General features: G+C 35.5%; 1 protein-coding gene across 1 annotated transcript in view; it reads right to left on the reverse strand.

The window, feature by feature from the left end:
* The window catches only part of LOC136833754 (voltage-dependent calcium channel type A subunit alpha-1-like), a 1,031,224-nt gene that overhangs the window by 18,015 nt on the left and 992,005 nt on the right, over positions 1 to 21,204 (reverse strand). Inside the window, 2 exon segments of the mRNA XM_067095975.1 lie at positions 15,731 to 15,848; positions 16,321 to 16,481. Coding sequence (XP_066952076.1) covers positions 15,731 to 15,848; positions 16,321 to 16,481 — 279 coding nt within the window.

The raw sequence follows: 21,204 nt of genomic DNA on the forward strand, positions 1-21,204 counted from the left end.
ATTTCTTGTTACCTTTGGTTAAAAAACTCATTTTAACTGCACCAACATCAAAAGTGTGTTCCATTTCAAAGGCTTATGAAGCTCACTTGAATAATTTAGTTCATCACATGTAATAGTTCATATGTCTTTACTACATAAATCAGAGACTGAAATTCAAACAAAAGAGGCAATGCACATCAATCAAGAATATTTCAAACACAAAAATGAAATTATAAAAAATGAACTAAAAACTAACAGTTAACGCCATTGTCGCACAAAGACCTTGTGTTACGTGACCAGCAAAAATAATTTCACACTGGAATTTCAGCTGTCTAATCAACGAAGCTTATTACTGATCGGCAATACCTACATGGATACAATAAAATTACCTATATCAAAACGAAAATAAAAATGATTGCCTTTAGTTAGTTGGTCTGGGGAAAGATTTAAAGTTACTCTCCCACACAAGCGTATGGCTAAAGTATAGATTTCTTCTTTATGTTATGTCTATGATAACCTACGTCATTAAGGGTATAGCATGGTACGAGATCTGAGGCAAAGTGCATTTTCAAGATATAGCGTCGTATACTAGGAAATATTCTGAAATAAATGCATACTGTGAATGTTTATAATATTACAACTACAAAATTCCTACTCGCAACCTACTGCAGTAAAAGAAACATTGTTGTCAAAGAGAGTTCTATCGACATCAGTCTACGCTGAAATTTCCTATACATTTCGAAATCTTCTCACATGCTACATCTTAAGTGAACTCCATGCTACTGAATCTAAATAATTAAAAAAAGCAAAATTAATAAAACTGTCATTAGCGTACTTCTAGGTATGTTCATGTAAACAAAATCAACGAATTATGCCAGGATGTGTATGGCATGGATTGCAATAAAGGTCACGTCATCAAATTGAAGTGTACTATTAAATTCGTTCTGAGGATACCACAGATTAAGCACGATAATTTTGAGATAACAAATCTGCCTTGTGAGTGAACATGTCTGAATCATATTAGAAACGCACAGAAAAAACTCAACATATCTAACTTGGAAACTTGCAACCAACGACTGTGCTGTTAAGCCAGTATCCAAGAATTGTTTTTTTTTCATCCCTCTGTAAGCCATTTAAACTTTGAAGTAGTCTGAAATTTCTTGATTTGCAGAAGACCTAACACTTATCAAAACTGACCAAAAATAAGAAATTCCAATTTTGGTGCAATATGAACAATTTAGTTAGTACTTTGCCTAAGTGGACTCTGCAGTGCTGAAAGCTTGGGATGATGCAGAACAAAAGACCCTGAGCGGGGTAAGTAGCGTCTCTATTTGCGAGACTGGATTTGAATAGATATATGCTTATTTAGACTGCTAGATGCCAGTCAGTCTCCTCTTAAAAACCATTTGGAGACAATTCTTAATTCTGAAAAAGAAACGCAAAGTCTCAAAATGACAGCACGAGCCCTCTATGGGACTCGCCGAAGCACCATGGAGGCATAACAGTCAAAGCTTTTTGTACCATACAAAAATTCCATGAAACTGATGACCCGGAGTGATCTCTTTCATTCTTTATTTTTAATTGATTGACTTTCGTCATATTGTTCTACTGTTAATGATATTTGCTTTGGTGAAAATTATTCTTTTAACACTTGCATGTTTCAATACATAAATTCATTAAGATTCATTTCTATTTCTCTCTGCACCTGGAAAGTACGCAAGCTAATTTTTCAACATTGCTCCTCTGCGCATAATGAGAGAAATTTTATTTCGAATCAATCCAGACTAAATGTAGGTTAGTTGTGAGATTATATCAGTTTCATTGGATCAACAGGACCCTCCTATGGGTGATCACTTTGTTCTTTTACCTCACCCCCTCCCCCACCATTCGTCATTCAAAAGTCACTCCCTTTTGTCAAAGTTACACTTTTGATGTACCGGGCAACTTGGCGTGACTCAACCCAGAGGCACCTTGGTCAGGTTACTCAGCCTCATCCTCATGTGCTTTGGTAAGGAAGAAGGTGTGAGGTATGTAAAATTAGAAGTTTGTAATTTCTTAATCACTGACCAAAAAACCATTTTAAAAAAGCCACAAGGAACAGTGAAAACTACTTTCCCTGTCACATACTGAACTACCGATTTTCAATATAAATCACTTAAACATTCACCATTTACATTATGAATTTAGTTCCTGGAGGAAAATGATTTTCATTAACATAATTATCGTTGATAAACCTGAAAACAGAAAATTAAAGTTTTTGGCTCATGAATGAACCATTTACAAGGTCATTTACATAATATTCCCTAAGGCAATATATAAAGAACACTTAAACCTCTAGAATCAGCAAAATGCTGCTCTTCTAAATACATTTCCCTATCTGTTAAAAGATGGCCTCAAGATAAAACAATACACTGTGTCATGGTTCCACACAAAAAAGAATAACTAAAGTTACTGCATTAATTATCCTTATAATAAAGGGTACAGTATATATTATCAACAGGCACTCCATTTCTAAAGAAAGTAACAACACATATCTTAAAGAAATTCTTTTACTGATGGAATTTATCAGAATATCAAGGATACAAGTATAGGCTACAATATGTTGAATAGTTATCAATATCCTTGAAACTAGTATAGATTTTCATATCAAACATCTAGAAATGGATTCAAACAAATTATGTTACTATTTGAGGCAATATTTAATGTACATCCTTAGGGCTCGTGCTAGTAACTAACATCTAAGAAATAAGGAAAATGTTTGGTATTTTCAACGGACAGGGAGAGTTTTCTATGAACCTAAGTTGCAGCTGTCCACTACATCACTTTGTGAGGGGCAGGGAAGCCTTAATTTCTTCCCTTTAATGTTTTAGTTACAAGTCATAAAATGAACCAGCAATTTTGGAAGGAAAAAGACAATTTCAGTAACACACTTAGGTGTACGAATCGTAGTTTACATAAGCCACCGAAATGTATTCACGTGAAGACCGGAAATGATTAATCTCGTGATTTTCTGTTATAGTCTAAGTAAACTTTGCCAAAAAATAATGGTTGCTGTAAAGTCAAGTAACATTATTGTTTACTAAAAATTCTCAGTCTTTTGCTCATGAAACTTGTATAAGCCATTAGAAATGGAATAGGAGACCAAGCCTCCACCTCAATACATTTGGTAATCTACCATTTACTTAATCAGCAAATGCCTTCAGTGATCCATATGGAATGGAAAGACAAAATAAATACTTGGATCTATTAATGCCCAGTAGAATATCAATGAAAAATCACTGATATACCTGTGGCAAAAAAAAAAAAGCAAATAATACCAGGTGGTATTAATGCTGATGTTGGGGAGTTTAGGAAAAACAGGTTTTATTTACCTTCAAATTCTGACAAGAGTGACCTCAGAGCACTGTGCTCATGACACAATATTCGTCTCTAAACTTGCCATATATTCACAAAAACAATAAAAAACATTGCGTTCAGTGTTACAACCTGAATTACTGCAATAAAAGATGAGGCTCTCGTTTCAATTTTCAGAATCAGAGTTATATCACTTTTAAAGGTTTAACCTAAAATGCAAAATTTCCTTCTCAAAGATCAGTTAAAATTGCCTGGCCTTTGGGGTTATTAAGTAAACAAAACAAATTAAGCAATTCTAGTGTTTGACAGACTGCTTAGCCTTTAACAGCTGCCAAGTCTTGCAAAGTTATAGGTTAGATCTTCCTGACACCGAAATTATCCAGTAATTTAAGCCTTCATGACAAGTCTGTGTAGTTTAGAGGACCAATTCCTCCAGGGATCAAAGGTTTGCACTGAAATATTTCAGGACTACGGCTTTGACTGACATAGTAACTAATTTGGCTACAAAAGTCCAAGTAAAATAAAAAAAAGCAATAATGGCCCAGATGCTACTTGAGAGGGGCCCCATAAATAAAAGTGATGAACATGGCTGAAAAATCACCTATCACCCCAATTTTCGAAAAAAAAATTCCATGTGACCTCAGTGGTGTAAAAAGTATCGGTTGTTCATGGCCGTTGATTGCAAACGGCCAGCAATAATACTGAAGAGTCACGCCGGATGCTTTGTGAATATGTAATCCACATGAGTCCTTCGAAGTTTTCAGAAGAGACCACAAGTGTCTATTAACATACGACGATACCTTCCCAAAGGTGCAATATGAATAAGGAATCTGACAACATCAAACCATATGCATCTGCATCAAGCAGATTACATTTTGGAACTAAGCTTCCAATTATATAGCTCCTTATTGGTGCATGAAATGAGAAACCACATTAGTGTTCTCACACACTGGCAAGTACAACCCTCTAGCCAAGTCTATACAATTTGTATGAAAAGTTATAAGGTTTGTCCATGAATAAGAATACTGATAGAGACTGCATGAACTGCATGAACAATTCCTCAAAACATGAAAGAAATCAGAGTGGTTCTTTTCCTTCAAAGTGAAAGGAATGAAAAAAAAAATCCTGGATTTCTTATCAGTTTCTTAAAATCTTGTTAAATTTTCATGAGTCCACAAAACCTCCATGAAAGGTACCATATAAATAGACAATATCTCAACCAAGATTTGCAATTGACCTATGTTAACTGATGGTTGGAGATCTTCCTTTCCACGACTTTACCAAAGATTTAGCTATGGGTGATATCTGACTTCTCATGGGTGACTATCACACCAAACTTGATGCAGAAAGGGTGCCATTACTTTAGCCGTATATGGGTAAATCACACATGTAGTTCTGTCTTGCAATACCTCAGGAGGTGAGAACATGCATGATTACCAGAAGGACAACAAACCTGAAAACAGGGGCACCGATCAGGAATGACTGTTCTCGTACAGGTGATAAGGGGACACTTAAATCCCCAGGAAAGACCTGAAAGTAGGCCTTTGTTAGGTGAATGGGGGAACAAGAAATCTTTTCTTGTTTTTCAGTTTGAGGGAAATCTGTTTGATGTTTTACTTTTGGAGACTATACAACGGACTTCCTTCTATCCTGAGTAATAAAGATTTGGTCTTAAATCTGAAGAGGGCATAATTTCTCCCCCCAAAATTAGTTTCTATTATACGCTCATTATTTCACAATACTCTTGTGTCAAATAGGAAGATCCAGAATTTGTTAACTTGAAGGACAGTATAAAAAGATCTGTTAAGGGGATCTTTTACCTTCGATGCAGACCCTTTACCATCCATGATAACATTTTCATTACCAAGAATATTCTTCCTCTCAACAGGAGACCTAAGAAAAGATGAAATTTTACAATGTCTCCTCAAACGTCTCTGCCATTAGAGGGTGAGAAAACCTTTTCACCCTGTGGGACAAGAGAATGAACTTGAAAATTTCTGCCTACAAGACGATAACTTGGAAAAGCAGTTAGTAATGTTCTCAGTGGTCTTACCCATAACACTCACTACTTTAGAGATCTGTTATCCTGAGTCCAAATTTAGAAGTTTCAACAAGAACGAATCAAGATATACAGAAATCTTCAACAACGTCCTGATATTACGAAAAGATTCAGAGAACAAGAGGACCTCAGTTAAAGTCTTTCTGACTTATTGACCTGTTAAGGAGAAAGAACAACCTTAACTGACCCATAACCCCCATAATCCATTAAGTTTTTGCTGTAAGAACATGCTCCTGTTAAAATGCTCCCAGCAGTCATTGCACGGCTAAAATAGATGAGCTTATCTTTCAAAGAACCCACTTTAAAGTTCTGGTAGACCAGCCAATACAGGCGTAAAAATTTCAAGATAACCTTATCACAAGCTAAGCTTTTGTGGCTGGTAATTCCCCCACAGTTAACTGCTGACAATAATGCCTATCCAGTAACCAGCCAAGCACTCAAAACAGTCGCCTCTTTCACTGGAGATCTGAACAGAATTTTGTACTGATACGTTTTTCATAAGGGCAATTTATCTACCTAAAGCGGTTCCTCACTCTGTACCTCTTGTATCCCTGAAACACCAATGAAATATCCTCAACACAGACTACCATGGCTGCCAATATTTCTTTCACAGTCAGAACACGTGGAATTGATGTTACTAACACTTGAAAATATGCATTTTCCATGTGATTTTTCTATGGCCCTTTGCATCACCTTGTAAAAACAAAATTGAAAAAATAAATTGATAAGATATTACTTCAGCGTAAAGAGTTTTCCTTGTTGGCTGCTAATGAGCAAAGATGATTAACAAGAAATAGGATGCATTATGCACGGAATCATGCAAAAGACTTTCCTTTAAGAAGGGTAGTAAGAAACCTTTGCACGTGACAAATCAGCAATTGTCTACATGATAACCTGAACAGAAACAGTTACAAACGTTGTGAAAGTTAGTATATTCGGTTCTTGATGATAAACCTTTTAGCGAATAGCTCAAATAACATAACCATTCCGTATCATGAAAACTTTCTATGTTTTTAATGTAGTTAGTAAACTTTGAACCAGAACTGAACGTCAGTTCAACTCTGCAGAGTTAATAAGTCTGAACATGCATTAAGCCAATATCAAATAGGAGAGAATAATCTCTCTTCATTTGAAGTAAAGCCATTATCAGAGGTCCGTAAATAATCCTGCTGTGAGAGTGAATTAAAGATGACCTCCCTCAAATGCATTGCTTTACAACCTAGACCACTCCCCCACCACCCACCACAATTAACCTGCATTTTCCAAAACTCATCAAAGCCCAGCCACCAGCCCCTAAAGGATTCTATGGAATTTCTATCCTTACTTTGATAATCGTTTTCCTCTCAAACAAATATCCCTTTACCTCACGTTATACGCGAAGCTGGAATAAAAGACTCTGCTTCCAAGAAATTAAATTTTTACATTGATTCTACCTCGCGATTAAATACACACTTCTGGCTAGCAAAAATAGCTTGGATTTAAAATAATTTTTGTTCCGCTCCTTCTCTCACAAATCCATTTCAAACCTCTCAGGATTTCTTGAGCATGTAAACCGTGAAAATCCTGGAGCAATTAAAAAATCTTGACATGAGAATGTTCAAACATACAATATTCATTTTTTATTATGAAAATAAATGTCTTAGGATGTGCAATGGCCCAACGTTCACTCATAAATGGTTCTTTTAGGGGAATACTTTTATGTACGCTGTTACTCAAAATCTAATTTCAGTTATGCAAAAATTAACAGAATAAGCTCTCCAGAAACCGTAGAAATTAGAACCATAGAACATTTCGCTGATGTCAGCTACAACTTTAAGGTTCTACTTTGAAACAAATCCTTCAAGATGTAACAACTAACGTATCCAGAACACCGTTCGCCTCTGTCCGCCCAAAAGAAACACACTTCCTGTCTCCTAAGAATGAAAACGGATTTGATGTTTTGTGTTTCATCCCAAGTACTTTTCTAAGCCAGGGATCCCACGAACTGACTTTTCTGAAAATTCTCAATAGTTTTGGTTCGTTTGCAACCGTGTCATATTTGGGTTGTTTAACAATATTTCCCTTACTTATAAAAAGAGCCGAGTTACTTCAAGAACACAAAGTAAAATGGTATTTTGGTAGATACACCATAAGCTATTATGCTATAACTCACACCACCTGCAAAACACTTTTAGTTATTTAAGGATATCAACAACATTTCGAAAACGTTCTAACGAAATCTAAGCTATAAAAAGACCTGAAAAGCAATCAGTTTAACGATAAATGAGACATACTGGGTAATTACAGCAGCTTCACCACCATAAAAAAAAAACAAACAAACACACACACACACACTAATTTGTTAGTTTAAAAGCAACTGTAAAATCACAGTTGTTCCTTTTTACTTCTATTGCTTCATTTTCAAATGAATGTTGATGAAAACACTTTGGTTTAAAGACACATCTGACACATAAACACCTAAAATTGTTTAAGATCATTGTTCCTCTGATCTAGGCTTGGCTCCAAACCAGAAGTTAAGAGGAAGTTAGACCTGATCTAATGACGAGATACTCTGGAAGATTAACAGACTCATTTAGAATGTCTTCTGTCATTTTGAGGACTGTTCAATGTAGAGTAGTTAATCTTGCAAAATAATCTCACTTAAAAATGATTAAACTCGACGGCTAACTACAGTACTTTTTTTTAAAACAAGCAAAAGGGTTAACCTCTTCACACCAAAGTCTTTTTAAACCTCTAACTCAAAACCAGCAATATTGCTGCGGAGATATTATGGATTAGGTCTTAAGGAACCATTCTTTAGTTGCAACACCATATTCATCGACGAATGCGTCACCAAAAATGACTAGGACATAAATATTTAGATATACAATAACTACATACTCTTTTATGTGGAACTAAGGCACAGTGTGTAACTTTTTTCAATGGATGCAAAAAGCACAAAAATTCCCTTACTTCAAACGGTAACACATTATCATCATCTCAAAGGAGGGTTAACACTGCCATCCCTCGTAAATTTAGACTTCTACAATATTGAGAAGGCTTATAATAACACTGATGATTTCCTGTACTTTACATCTTTTACTGAAGAAAATGTAATAATACCGTGATCATTTGCCTTGAATGGTTACTGTAGACACATCATGCAGAACCTGAGCAAATAATTCTCTTGGCGAGAAAGTGATTTAGTACAGCATCTCATATACGCTCTAATATCCTTCAATAAACAAAATAACATTTCTCTAGCTTTCATATCGAGATATTAAATGACTTTTTGTTTCTTTAAAGTAATAACAGTGACTTATCTTGGAAAGATCTGTGGTTTTTTTTTTGTGCTTGGCTTTTCTTTTCTTATCTGTGTATGTCATCAATCGCAACGTCAGATATTTCGCACCTTTTTACACTTGCACCAAGTTGCTTAAAAATGACTGCTTCTGCTTCGTTCTCGAGAGAAAGAGTGACATCAAATCATGTCACAACTGAGATAAAAATGTCGTGTTCAGACTGTTACTTCTAATTCCTGTTTATATTATGCTTCGATCTAAGTCAATAAATGGGCAAAGATCGCTTTACGAGTACACATATCGACTAATTAAGAATAGTTGGGGGGGGCAATGTTTCCTTACTAAACGGGTGAAATAATAATTCTTCAGTGAGGTGCGTCACTTCGTGCTACAGACAAGGAATATAACACGGCAAGTCTTGATGACATCTTGTAAATATGACGAGGTATCTATCGTTTTAAGAAAGGGGCTTTAATTTCAAACAGTTCTCTTGTTTGTGTTTGCATACTTCTTCTATTTAGACAAGTAATCGGCAAAACTGCTATTTAAATCATAATGTGATTATAACTCTTTCTCGCACTATCTTCCACAGTTTAATTTGAGGGAAAAAATTATGTACCGTAACTGAAGACAAACCACACGTAAAGAAGGCAGATTGACATAGAAAAGCTTACAAACAAATCATCTTCCTCAAACTTTTTTTTTTTTTGTCTCACGCCCTACACACCAAAGAGGTAAAATATATTCTCTTAGTAAAGAAGGGTTGAACATTTTATGAATAATCAAACTTGATCGAATTCAACCTTTCGATAAGACTCATGTTAAAGAGGTGCGTGGAAAGGAAGCCAATCAAGACTCGGAAATGGAAATCTCTCCAAACAGGGGTTAAAGCGTGTCGTACGTGAATTTAAATATACTGTTAATAAGGACACATCAACGACACTATAACAATATTCTAAATTTCTTTGAATCAGTAGGAAACACGTTCTTCAAACTTAGATATAACTTCGTCCTTGTCATAAACAAATCGATATGGAAGATAACTCACAAAACAGATGAATGAAACCCATATGAGGAGTTGAAGTTATTTCCTAATTACATTTAAAGAATAGAGAGTACGATCCCAAATTCAACTTTCAATCCTTTTTACTAAAAGTACTATGATAGACTGATGTATTTTTAGAGTGAATTTTAAAATGCATGTTCGCACTATATTGAAAAGACATGAACGAGATAATTACATAATAGTTTCGCGGATGGTGGTATAACATGTCAAAAGTAAGTACTTTTTTAAAAGTCCTACATTTTGAGTAAAATTTGAGAGATCATTAACAGAATTGTAGGTTAATGTTATCAAGCCAGTATTCAAATGATGGGTGAGGTTTCCCCAGTCAGGAAGGATCTTCTTGGTGTAATTGTTCAATGTTTTTGTTTCTAGCACGCCCTTGGAAAAGGTTACATTCCTAGTTAAAGGTAGAGGATTATCAACATGGTTTTGGCAATTACTCTTGTTTACCAAAATGAAAAAAAGGTACAACTGTATACCGATGCAGAATCGCAGTTAGGAGAGAATTCATCTGTTCCTAAAGCTGCTCATGTGGCATACTCTTCCAATAGGATATCAACGCAAAGCTACTATAATGTCTGTGGCTCGATTTACACCTATGCCCTTATATATACCTAATCACGTTGATGGTAGGTATTTAAACGGGATTTCTTCTTCTGCCAAGATCTTGAAGAGGACGGATTGGCCATATTTTTTTCACTATAGTATGTCTATTTGGTGCCACAGTGGAGGCAGACTAATTGACTAGTGCCAAGATCCCAACTCCAAAATGAGATGAATAGTCATTAGGAGGTACAGTAGTTTAACCAAACCACTTGAATCTCATAAGGCGGCCATAAACCTATCAGATCTTCAACATCTCTAAAGGAAGAGCCCCGAATAATTTTTTGTTGTTGTGAAGCTATGTACCTTGCGCCTACATATGAAGAACAAGATCTGGTTATAATGTATGCTACAGCTGACACCACTGTTCAGTGCTCGACCCTATTCCAAGTATAATAGATCTCCAGGTGTTTGTTCCTGCAATGCTTTATAACGAAAATTACACTACAGTGAAGTTTAAAAGCCCCTGTCAATGTCTACGTCATACAGTAAGCCTGTATCAAATAGAACTCCAAAAAATCCAAGGGATCAAATTTCTGGTTGTTGGGAAGCACTAAGTAACTAAGTTTTGCCTTTTAATATCGTGTTGATTAAAGGTTATTGGCAAACACTGTTGTCGCATGAGGCTTAACGCCCGGGAGAAAACGTTCATTGCATGTCCACAGTCTTGAATACCTTTCATGCTAAATTTCTTTTTGTCAGGCACTGAAATGACTCTTTCAAAGTCTCCATCAACACATCTTGTTAACAGGATATGTAGTTCAGTCTCTCATTGCCAACAAAATAGGATCAGGTATTTATTTTAGTGTCCCAAGCACTTCTTTGTATCTCTGCTAATGAAACCGTATACTGATCTTTAAACTCGAAGGGATTCTTATATTCCCTATAGGAAAAAATTGAATAACAAGGATTTTTTTTGTCAGTGATATCACTAAGTACTTTATACCATTCTATTTTTCTTCATTGCAAGGGGTTCTTGCTGTCTCTTTCTATAAATACTATTTAGGCCACAGTTCTACTGAGTTTAAGGAGAGACCTCTTCCATCAGGTGGTGTTGTTATACATGAAAGGCCATCACTTGCTATATTTACTATTTGGAAATCAGTGTTCATCAGACTGCCTAGTGTGATAGCAGGTTCTGTCCTCCTACTACCAAGCTTTCAATTGATTATCTGCTTCCACGTTCCCTGTTTCTTAATATAACTTCTCAGATATATGATTTTATTTTCAGCCGAGTTCCTTCTTTCATGCCCTGGGTCAGCTCACATTAAGTAATGCCCAATTCTCATTATGGAAGCCCATGCGAAACTTTTTCTCTCAGGATATTTCCATCGTTTTCAGTTACTGGTCATGCCCCATGTCTGGTATTTGCCAGGTTGGGTCAAGGGTTTTAAGTTGTTTATGTCGATTCTAGATCACACAGAAACTCAGAGATCCTTTTGTGGGTTTTGTTTGATTCACTTGAAACTAGGACCAGTAAGGCCTCACTGATACCGAGGTACGGTTCTACAGCAACAAAGGCATAGACTCTGTTAAGCCACCATCTCTCTGATGTTTGCAGACCCCTTCTAGCTTCTCTGGAAGAATGGCCCTGATCTGTTTACATCCTGTCTCGGCCATCACCAGTGTCCTTCGTGGAAGAGTATCTGACTTCCTACTCTTCCATTCATCCTTCTCGCCTGATGCACATACACTTGAAGTGACCTGCCTGTAGTGTAAAGTCCCTTTCTTGTTTTGGTCTCTTGTGTGTCCTAAACTGATTGTAGAATCCAATTACAGGGACAGCTGTCTTCGTCTTCCTTTTAATGCCTCTCTCATCGCACTGCTAACAAAACTTTCTTGAGCACCCAAGACCTGGGAATTGATCCACATCTCGTCTATAGTGGTTCAAATATTCACCTATCGTAAAACTGTTGACACAATGAACTAAAGTTACTTAAATTCAACTGTTTACATACAATTCTATTAATGGTCTCTCCAGTTACACTAACAAAATAACCTCAGCAAACATTATGAACTTGAATTTCAAATAACTAAAAGTATTATAGGTGCATATATGTTAATACTTGGTGAACGCAAACCTACTGACCTCTGTTATTTTTTTTTAAATAGAGAATAAGTTCTCATTAATGGAAGGAAGAGATGTGAAAAAAATTGTATGGACTAAATAGCACTAAGCGTAGTAATTATCACCAAAGAAAGCCTTATTTTTTCAGTAAGAATATACACTATTTACAACTGTAGCAGAAGTGACCCACACTACGTGACACGAGAACTGCATCCCCAAAAGCCTAGCATCAACAACCGAAATCAGGGGTGACCCGGAAAAAGTAATGGACCGCAATTCTACGAAAGACGTCTCAGTAGATTGGTTGAAACGAAAATAAGTATAAGAAGCAGGTAATTAATTTGCTCTTTTACGACTTTCCTTTTTCAAAATATGTCTTTTATAGAAAAATAAGGAATGTTTCGATGAAGTTACAGTATTAAAGACATTACAATGCACAGTCCCATATAATCCTTCAATCTGCATTTGTAATTCTCAAAATGCACGTGTCAGTTGAAATATTCCCAATCAACGCATTGAAACTCCCATCTTGAAGGTATGAATTTGCACAAAATATGGGTATTTTCATCCTAAATAAGGAGCATTATCATTATTTCCCATTGATGAAATACTTTTACTTGACGATTAATAGTCCGTAAAAATGAAATCATTTCAACTCCGTTTCCTTTACACCTCTTACATCCACATTTATCAGCTAACGAAAAATTCAAGGTGATACATTACGTTGAAAACCTTGTTTTTCCTGAAATACATCTCTACTCTCAAAGCAACAAAAGGAAAACATTTTTGGTCTTATTATTCATTCCGGTTCAAACATTAAAATTCTTAAGAAACTCAGTTGACTGCTTGGCAAATCAACACATGTAAAGTAGTCGAGAATAAATAATATAGGACTGTAATCTGGTACACCTACGGCTTAAAAAATGATAATGAGTAATATATGAATGGTGACAGCAAGTCACACCATTACGGCTACTGTCTCCATACGAGTGCTTCCTAATAAGACCTAGACACTTGTATGAGTATCCAATGTAGAGGAAAGTGGAAGGAAGTGGCTGTCTGATGTTGTGAAGAGTCAATCTTCTTGAAGAGTTCATCTTGGGAGAAATAAAGAAAGATAATCAAATATTTCTATAAAAAAAAACATACACTGTCGACCTAGATGAAGAAATAAAAAAAAGAGAGGAAATATTAGAACTATAAAACTATTCGCAAGACCAGATTGACAGTGTAAACATAAATAAAAAAAACAATGATCAGGGTGTCAAATGTAGTTCTAGAGATTTGAAAGTCACTTAATCATTTCATGCTGAAGATAGTATGAGTGAAGGCACGAGAATATGTTGTACTTAATCTCCCTGCTGGAATCAAACTAAAAGAGATCAAGAGAAGGATTTAATTTAATGAAGTAAGCAAAACGGAAAGCGCATAATGTCCTGCTAAAGATGATTCAATTTGATGAAGAAGGAAAGAAAAGAGGCGTAAGATCCAAACTGCAAAACAAGAAAGGAGAGCGGAAGAGAGGAAGGAAATAACTAAAAATAATGAAAATTTAAAATGAATTAAATTATTTGGATATTTAGCTACAAACCTCTTTGACTGGTGCTAGATGCCTGACAATAATTTCAAGAATTGTTTGGAACGGAAAATCATGTGATTTCCTACCTCTGTGATTAAGTTCAACTGCTCCCTGATAAACAGAAAACCACTCGAATGAACGACGACTCTGGTACACAGGGGACGCCATAATCACTAGCAAAGGATACTGACAGAAGCTGCAAGTACAGCAGTGTTTAAAAAGTCAGAAAACATGAACACTGACAAAAAGTAAGACAATATCAATATGTATGTATGTCCCCGAGTTTAATTATGTATACAGTACATGGTATTTAAATTAACAACAGAGCTTAAAGATATAAAAAATAAAACAATAGATGAAAATAAAGATGCAGTCAAGGTCACAGGTAGAATTGTACTAGAATTCGTTTCGTAGCAAGAGGTGTTTAAACAGTTTTGGTTTGGTTGTCAAGAGAAATGAATGGAAGGAGCAGCAGGTCTTGTATCTGAAAGAGATAATACTAAGCCCAGGAAATTTCAGATTCCAGGTGCCTGAGCCTGTGTGATGTTTTACATTTATCACCATAGTTGCTTTTAGGAATGTGTCTCAAAGGCATATTAGTGTTATCAACAGAAATTAAAATGTGGTACATAAAAGATGCATAATGTAAAAAAACAATAACGTGAGAAAATACCCTGATATTTAAGGGAAAACTGTAAGAAGAAAAAGTACTGTCTGTAAAAAGTGCTTGAACTGAAAGGAATGTTCGTAGTGAAGTAACTATGATCGATGATCTCATGAGAGTGAACGTGTATAACTCGTTGAGAAGTAGAGCTCAAAACAGCATATTCTAAAATATGAATCGTTCGCTAAAAATGGTGAAACACTCTGAAGTATCAGTATAGATATTCCTAACTTACAAGTGTTGTAATCTCGTCAAAACAGATTGAACAACTCATGCTGCATTCTAAATCCTAATGTAAAATATTGTTATCACTTCACATTACAAACTCCAATCGTGTAATTCAATGACACACCGTCTATTTAATTCTATATAAAGATTTCTCAAGTGAAAATTGGAAAGAACGATTGATACTTTGTCTCTAGCAATTTCTATCTTGAACTGTCTAGCAATGTCGTTATCTACAGTGCATTAAAATATCTAGTATCCTGTAAGAGCTTTAATAATATTACACTGTTTTAAATCTATTAAGTTTTACAAAATTACGTGCTGAATATTGTAATAAAAATAAAATAACGATTGATTCTGCACTCCGTTTTATACGTGCTCTGAGTGATCAGTGAGAAAAATTAAATCTAAACCTTAATGTCCCTAAATGTAAGTCCATAAAACTTCCACTCTTCTTGAAAGGGTTAACATTTACTTTCTTAAAGATTTCTATTCGGCCAGAAGTTTCACAGAAACGGATCCAAGCAATCTCTTTGCGTAAAATGATATGTAGTGATGGAAACTTTTCAGAGCTTGTCGAAAAGCAGTATGAAATGACGTACCAAGAGATGACGAGCAGGAAAAGACACTCTATGTGCTTCCTGATACAAAAGCATGATCAACTGATACTGTTGGTAAAGGTCACATGAAATACAGGATATCATCTTTTCTAGATGAACTGATTTCAATGATAAGGAAGTTAATGCATGGGGTACACTAATGGCAGTGAAAAGACATCCTTTGAGATGACAGGAGCCATGCGGCAGTAAACACTGTGAACACCATGCATCGCGAGGACAGCTAGCACCAAACCTGCCAACTGGCATCACTAGACCCTTCGTGGTCTGAGCCACGTTTGGGTCCAACGCCTGCACCCAACAACGTCAGGGACTTTTTCGACCCTTTGTCACTACCAAGTACAATGTCTATGCTGCAAAACGAAGAAGATTGAAGAATGGCATCAGTCTTTATGAAGGTATATGGACATTAATTCGACCATCTTGCACTATACTATATCACACACTATATCACTATATAATAGAATGACCACCACCACAATCAAATTTAACACTCTTCTTTGAGTGGATGCTGAGATATGACAAGCTTATTAAACGTTGTCATTTTTTACACATACATCAAATAGCAAAGTGCTAATACTGAGTTATATGAAAAACCAGAGATCAAATGCTTATCAAATGCAAAAAATTAAATGCCAAAGTGACCTTATCATATACACATTTTTCATATGAATGTGGTGATAGCTTTACAATAAATAGTCAATATGATCCACAGTTATAATCATAATATATCAGTCACTAGGTTGTAGAGTTGGATGCTTTTTATCCCTCCACACCAGCAGGAAAAGTGACTGTAGTAGGTGAGACCTTTCGCCGTCGCCCTACCTTACGTTGGACTGGGAGAGGCTGCCCTGTCGACTCGGCTGGCCTTGGATGTCCTGGTGCTCATCAATGGAGCGAGGCAAACTGGTTCTCGAGGCGTGAGTACTTTTGTTCGGAGCTGCAGGAACTGCTATACCCATCAACCGCTCAAGCAAACTTGGCTTCTGTAGTGCCACCATCGGAAGGTCAAGAGGGTGAAGTAGCTCGATATATGGAAGCTAAATTTTGATATTCATGTCCCTCAAATGAAACATCTTGAACCTCATGAGAAACTCAACAGCAGTGTTTGAAGAAAATATGAGACAGGTTTAAAGTTATTCTTTTTACATATTTATCTCAAAAGATTATAGTTGCATGTTTACTTGAAATTAACAATGTCAGTTTATAAAGAAACAATTTAATGCTCATAGCTTCCATTAATCGACCTCTTACATATATAGAATTGAACATATGGTTTTTTTATTATAAATGAACGCTAAAAATTTATGAACATCAAAACAACTAGAATAAAAGAAATTAGTTGAATGCGGGATGAAAGAGGAAGAAGATTATTAAGGAACCAAATCATGACAGCTGTAACCCACTAGACAGTCCCTCTTCCCGTTTCACCAGAAGGTCTGGGAACACACTGATTGTAAAACTAGAATACACATACTGGCCAAAGATTCAAACTGGAATATACTGTGCTGTCTTGGTTGTAATACATCATTGCATAATTACAGAAAAATGAACACTGCAATTATAAAAGGCAAAGGACTGTACTATATACCCACTTTAAAACTATGCAATATCACTGACAATAATACAGATAACAGATATTTCCTAGAGGAAACATATTTAACACAATTTTAAAACTGGGATGCAAGCAGGCTCACTGCAGCAACCTTTTCTAACCAGATTAGGTATCCCAGATAAACATGGTACTTCCTAGAGTACATTACAACTGCCATCCAGAGGTGCCCATGTGTTTTTACTATTGTTATCTTACAAGTATCTTTTAGACTTTAAACACCATTGCACACATTTTGTGGAAAGCTCAAAAAGGAAAGAATCCCATTATGTTACAGAAATTTCTGAGTGCCTTGTTTCAACTGTATGTAAGTATATATATATAAAAATATATATATATTGTATATATATACATACATAGCAATATATATAAATATATTATACGTATATACACACTCTATGTATATATATACAGTATATACATGTATATATACTTGTACACATATTCACATGTATACTATATATGTATGTACATATAAATATATATATATATACGAATGATTTAGCAGATGCATTGTGGATACTTTTTAAATGACTCTATATCACTAATAAGGAGAGAGACACTATCCAAGATCACATTAACTAGAAGGAAACCTGAACCATCAGCCACGACTATTGCTTGGTAAAAACACAGATATATACATAATCATTGCCACCAGGGGAAAAAGGGAAAGTCATTCATAGCACACATAAGTAGAACCTGTCACTTATATGAGAGTAAAAAAATTTTGGGAAAAATGTCTTTGCATTGCTAATGTAATTGTAGAATGGCAAAAATATAATGAATCATGATGTCACAGTAACTCAGACATATAAAAGAGCCATTATGTATATAATATCTAAATCTACAAGAGCAAATAATCGAATTATGGTTTCAGGTTTTATGAGTAGCAGCGTGAGGAGTGGGTGGCTTGCATGCGAGGCTCGAGTGGTATGGAAGACCAAATATGAGATCACCCCAACCTCACAATAACCTTGCCGGAAATCACTGAAAATGACAGCCACTTTTCATACAGAAGTCATCACTTCTTTAAAATGTTTAACAAATTTTGATTAAAGAACAATGTCATCTCCCTTCAAACTCCTTTTATGTGCACTTTTGACCAATTGAACAAAATAAATACTTACCTTCAATTATCACAAAAAATTCACAAGCAGAGCTAGTAGCATTTCAATGCAGTAAAAAAAGCAGCTTTGAAAAATGGCATATGCGGAACAATAGTCAAGGATGAACTAATGACGACTGCAAACTTTGAAATTGATTAATAGATTCATTTCAAATAACTTACCTCCCAACCTTTGACGAAAAAAAAAAACTCTAAAGCTTGGGAAAGAATGTCCCTGTTTTAAATAATTTAAATGGAGCAACTCAATTCAGAATACCGAAATCTCTATTTTGTCCTTCCAAATGAAAGTCAAATATAACAGTTTTATATATTTGCATCACTGTCTGTGAGAGTTCTGATGTCTTTCAGTCTAAGGTGGTTACATAAGTGAGGGGTTTAGCAACAGTCAGGCAGGAAGAATAGTTTTTTTTGGATGCTGGTCAACCTTTACAGTAAAATACACACACAAACACACACACACACATGCATACTACCGCGCACACTCCCCCTCCCCCTCCACCACACTTAAAATGATTTTTGTACGGAGAGTAAAAACCTCTAACATTTACTAATGCACCAATGCTATGGAAAAAGTGGAAGGCCTGAATACTCTATAACTACTGAAACTAGAAAAGCAGCAGCAAAGTCATCAATAACAGCAACAACTGATATTGATACATACATTTGCATCATACAGGTCACTATCGGTAGGCAGTGCAACAACTCTTCCCTAAAAAGTCTACGTAATTATTTTTCTACTTGTTTTGTTTGTCAAGAGCAACTTCGCTTTTCGTAAGCAACGCGTATATCAGATGCCAAAAAGCGCGGCAGAAATTATTAATGCATTTATAGCATAAATATTTGTTAACTTATAGAAGGAAGCCTTCCTATCTCTTACATTCCTGGCGTGAATTTTATTACAGTACACTATATTCTCTCTCTCTCTCTCTCTCTCTCTACTGCATCCCATTACAGCATTTGCAAAACTTGAAGGGAAAATCTAGATTCTCATTTTGTCCAAGATCTTCGTAAGTCCTGTTCCAGCTGTCCACTTAGCAAGCCCAGAGGAATGAATACAGGTCTAAGCTGTTTAGGTACATGCGTGAGACCTTGGTAGTAGGCAATGCTATTACTGATGGAAACGCTCACTGGCTATACTAGAGTCAACCGACAGTCATGCGAATTTCTATATCTATCAAAATTCCACAGAATAATCACATACCTAAGGTTTTTGGATCATTTTTTCTAATCTCACTTCAATAATTCAAAAACATTCTTAATCTATGGAAATCAGACTACTTGGTTTTGTAGGTAGGGGGAGTGAGGGGGAAGGGTGAGGAGGAAAGGAGAGTGAAGCATACTTGTAATCCTGGAAAGGTAAAATACTTTTTTTTCTTGTTTATGCCATGATGTCTGCTCAATGCTATTTACGGGATCTTTGAAAATTTTAAAAAAATTTCATTTGTGACGAGTTTGTTATAACATACTGTGCTTGAATTATCTGTTATATCTAGGTGCTTTGTAAGAACAGAGAGAGAAAAAAGAAACGAATTTTTAAGCCTTTTCATGAAAATACCAGAACACAGGATGTATGTGCTTAACACTGTTTATGAATTATACGGAATATACTACATTAACATTTCTGAAGCAGATAATGGATAGCAAAACACGAATTTAATGCAAGGACGTTCATCTCATCAACTTCACAAGAGGAGACATGAAAAAAATCAGTTTTGTTCTAATCGCTCAGAATATAAAGTAGTCCATTCTTTGACCAGTTTCTTAAATGTATGACCAACAGAACAGTATCTATCTAAAAAGGTGTATTCCTCAACTAATTTTTACATGATCATACAGAAAACATGTTATCATCCTTTCCTATAAAAAAGATTGATGTAAAACTGGAAAATAAGATCTACAGATCTAAGTACACAGTAAAAAGACCAAGATGCACTATGTATAAAAAATGACTGACAATTTTTCAAAACAGTTCAAAAATGAACAATGATATATGATCAGTTACATGTTGTGCTTCATCCACCACGCATTCAAATGTTAGTAAGTAAAGTGCACATAAAAAGAGCTCCCTGGGAAGAATATGCCATAGATTAATATTTCACACAATCACATTTCACTGGGTTATTTGCAAAGGGAGGTCGGAGCCTGCTCAAATTCAACTTCTCATCTTGAGTCTCCGTAGGCGAGGAGCCACCCAGACATATAATGGAACCCTCGTGGAGCACTTCAACATCTCAGTTTGGATCATAAGCAATTATTTTCACAGCCTTGCAGCAGGTGTTCATGTGGGTCTAATATAAAAGGTTGTAAATCCAAGTCTGTTTAAATGCTCCCATTCCTGATGGCTCAGAATTGCTTCAGTGTTACCCTCGTTCATTTGCATGAGGAAGATACATTGTCCCTATAATATATCTCGTAATCATCTAAGCAGCTTTGAAGTTAGAAGGCTTTATATAATGTACAATGAACAGCAATGCCTTTAGTTTTTCTGCCTACATATTTACAAGACTATCTGGTGCATTTCTTGTTCTAAAGTCGTGGTAACAAGAAAACAAAGATGATCCAATAAAAAATGGGGCAAGAATATGACTAGGATAACCAGCCTTCAGTGTTTAGCCTCTGCGTAAACTTAATCTTAACGGAAACTTTTTCTTAGAGTACAAAAAGTGTTAACAACAGTAGCCTAAAGAGCCTTTTCGCAAAGGAATACAGCATTTTTCAAATAGCATTAGTAGGCTTACTCTTCTAACAGCTATTTCTTGAGTCTATACAATCTTTTAAACATACACCAAAATGAAACCTTATCATACGTAGAATCTTGTTTCCTTTCGTATAAAAGTTACTTTGTTCTAAAAATACATAAACATGCAATTTCAATGCTACAAATTTCCAACATCAAATAAAGTCACAGATCAAGTACAAAATACATATATACCTTTATTACTTTTATTTTTATAAAGATACGGCTGGATAT

This window comes from Macrobrachium rosenbergii, chromosome 52, assembly GCF_040412425.1.
Source record: "Macrobrachium rosenbergii isolate ZJJX-2024 chromosome 52, ASM4041242v1, whole genome shotgun sequence".
NCBI lineage: Eukaryota > Metazoa > Arthropoda > Malacostraca > Decapoda > Palaemonidae > Macrobrachium > Macrobrachium rosenbergii.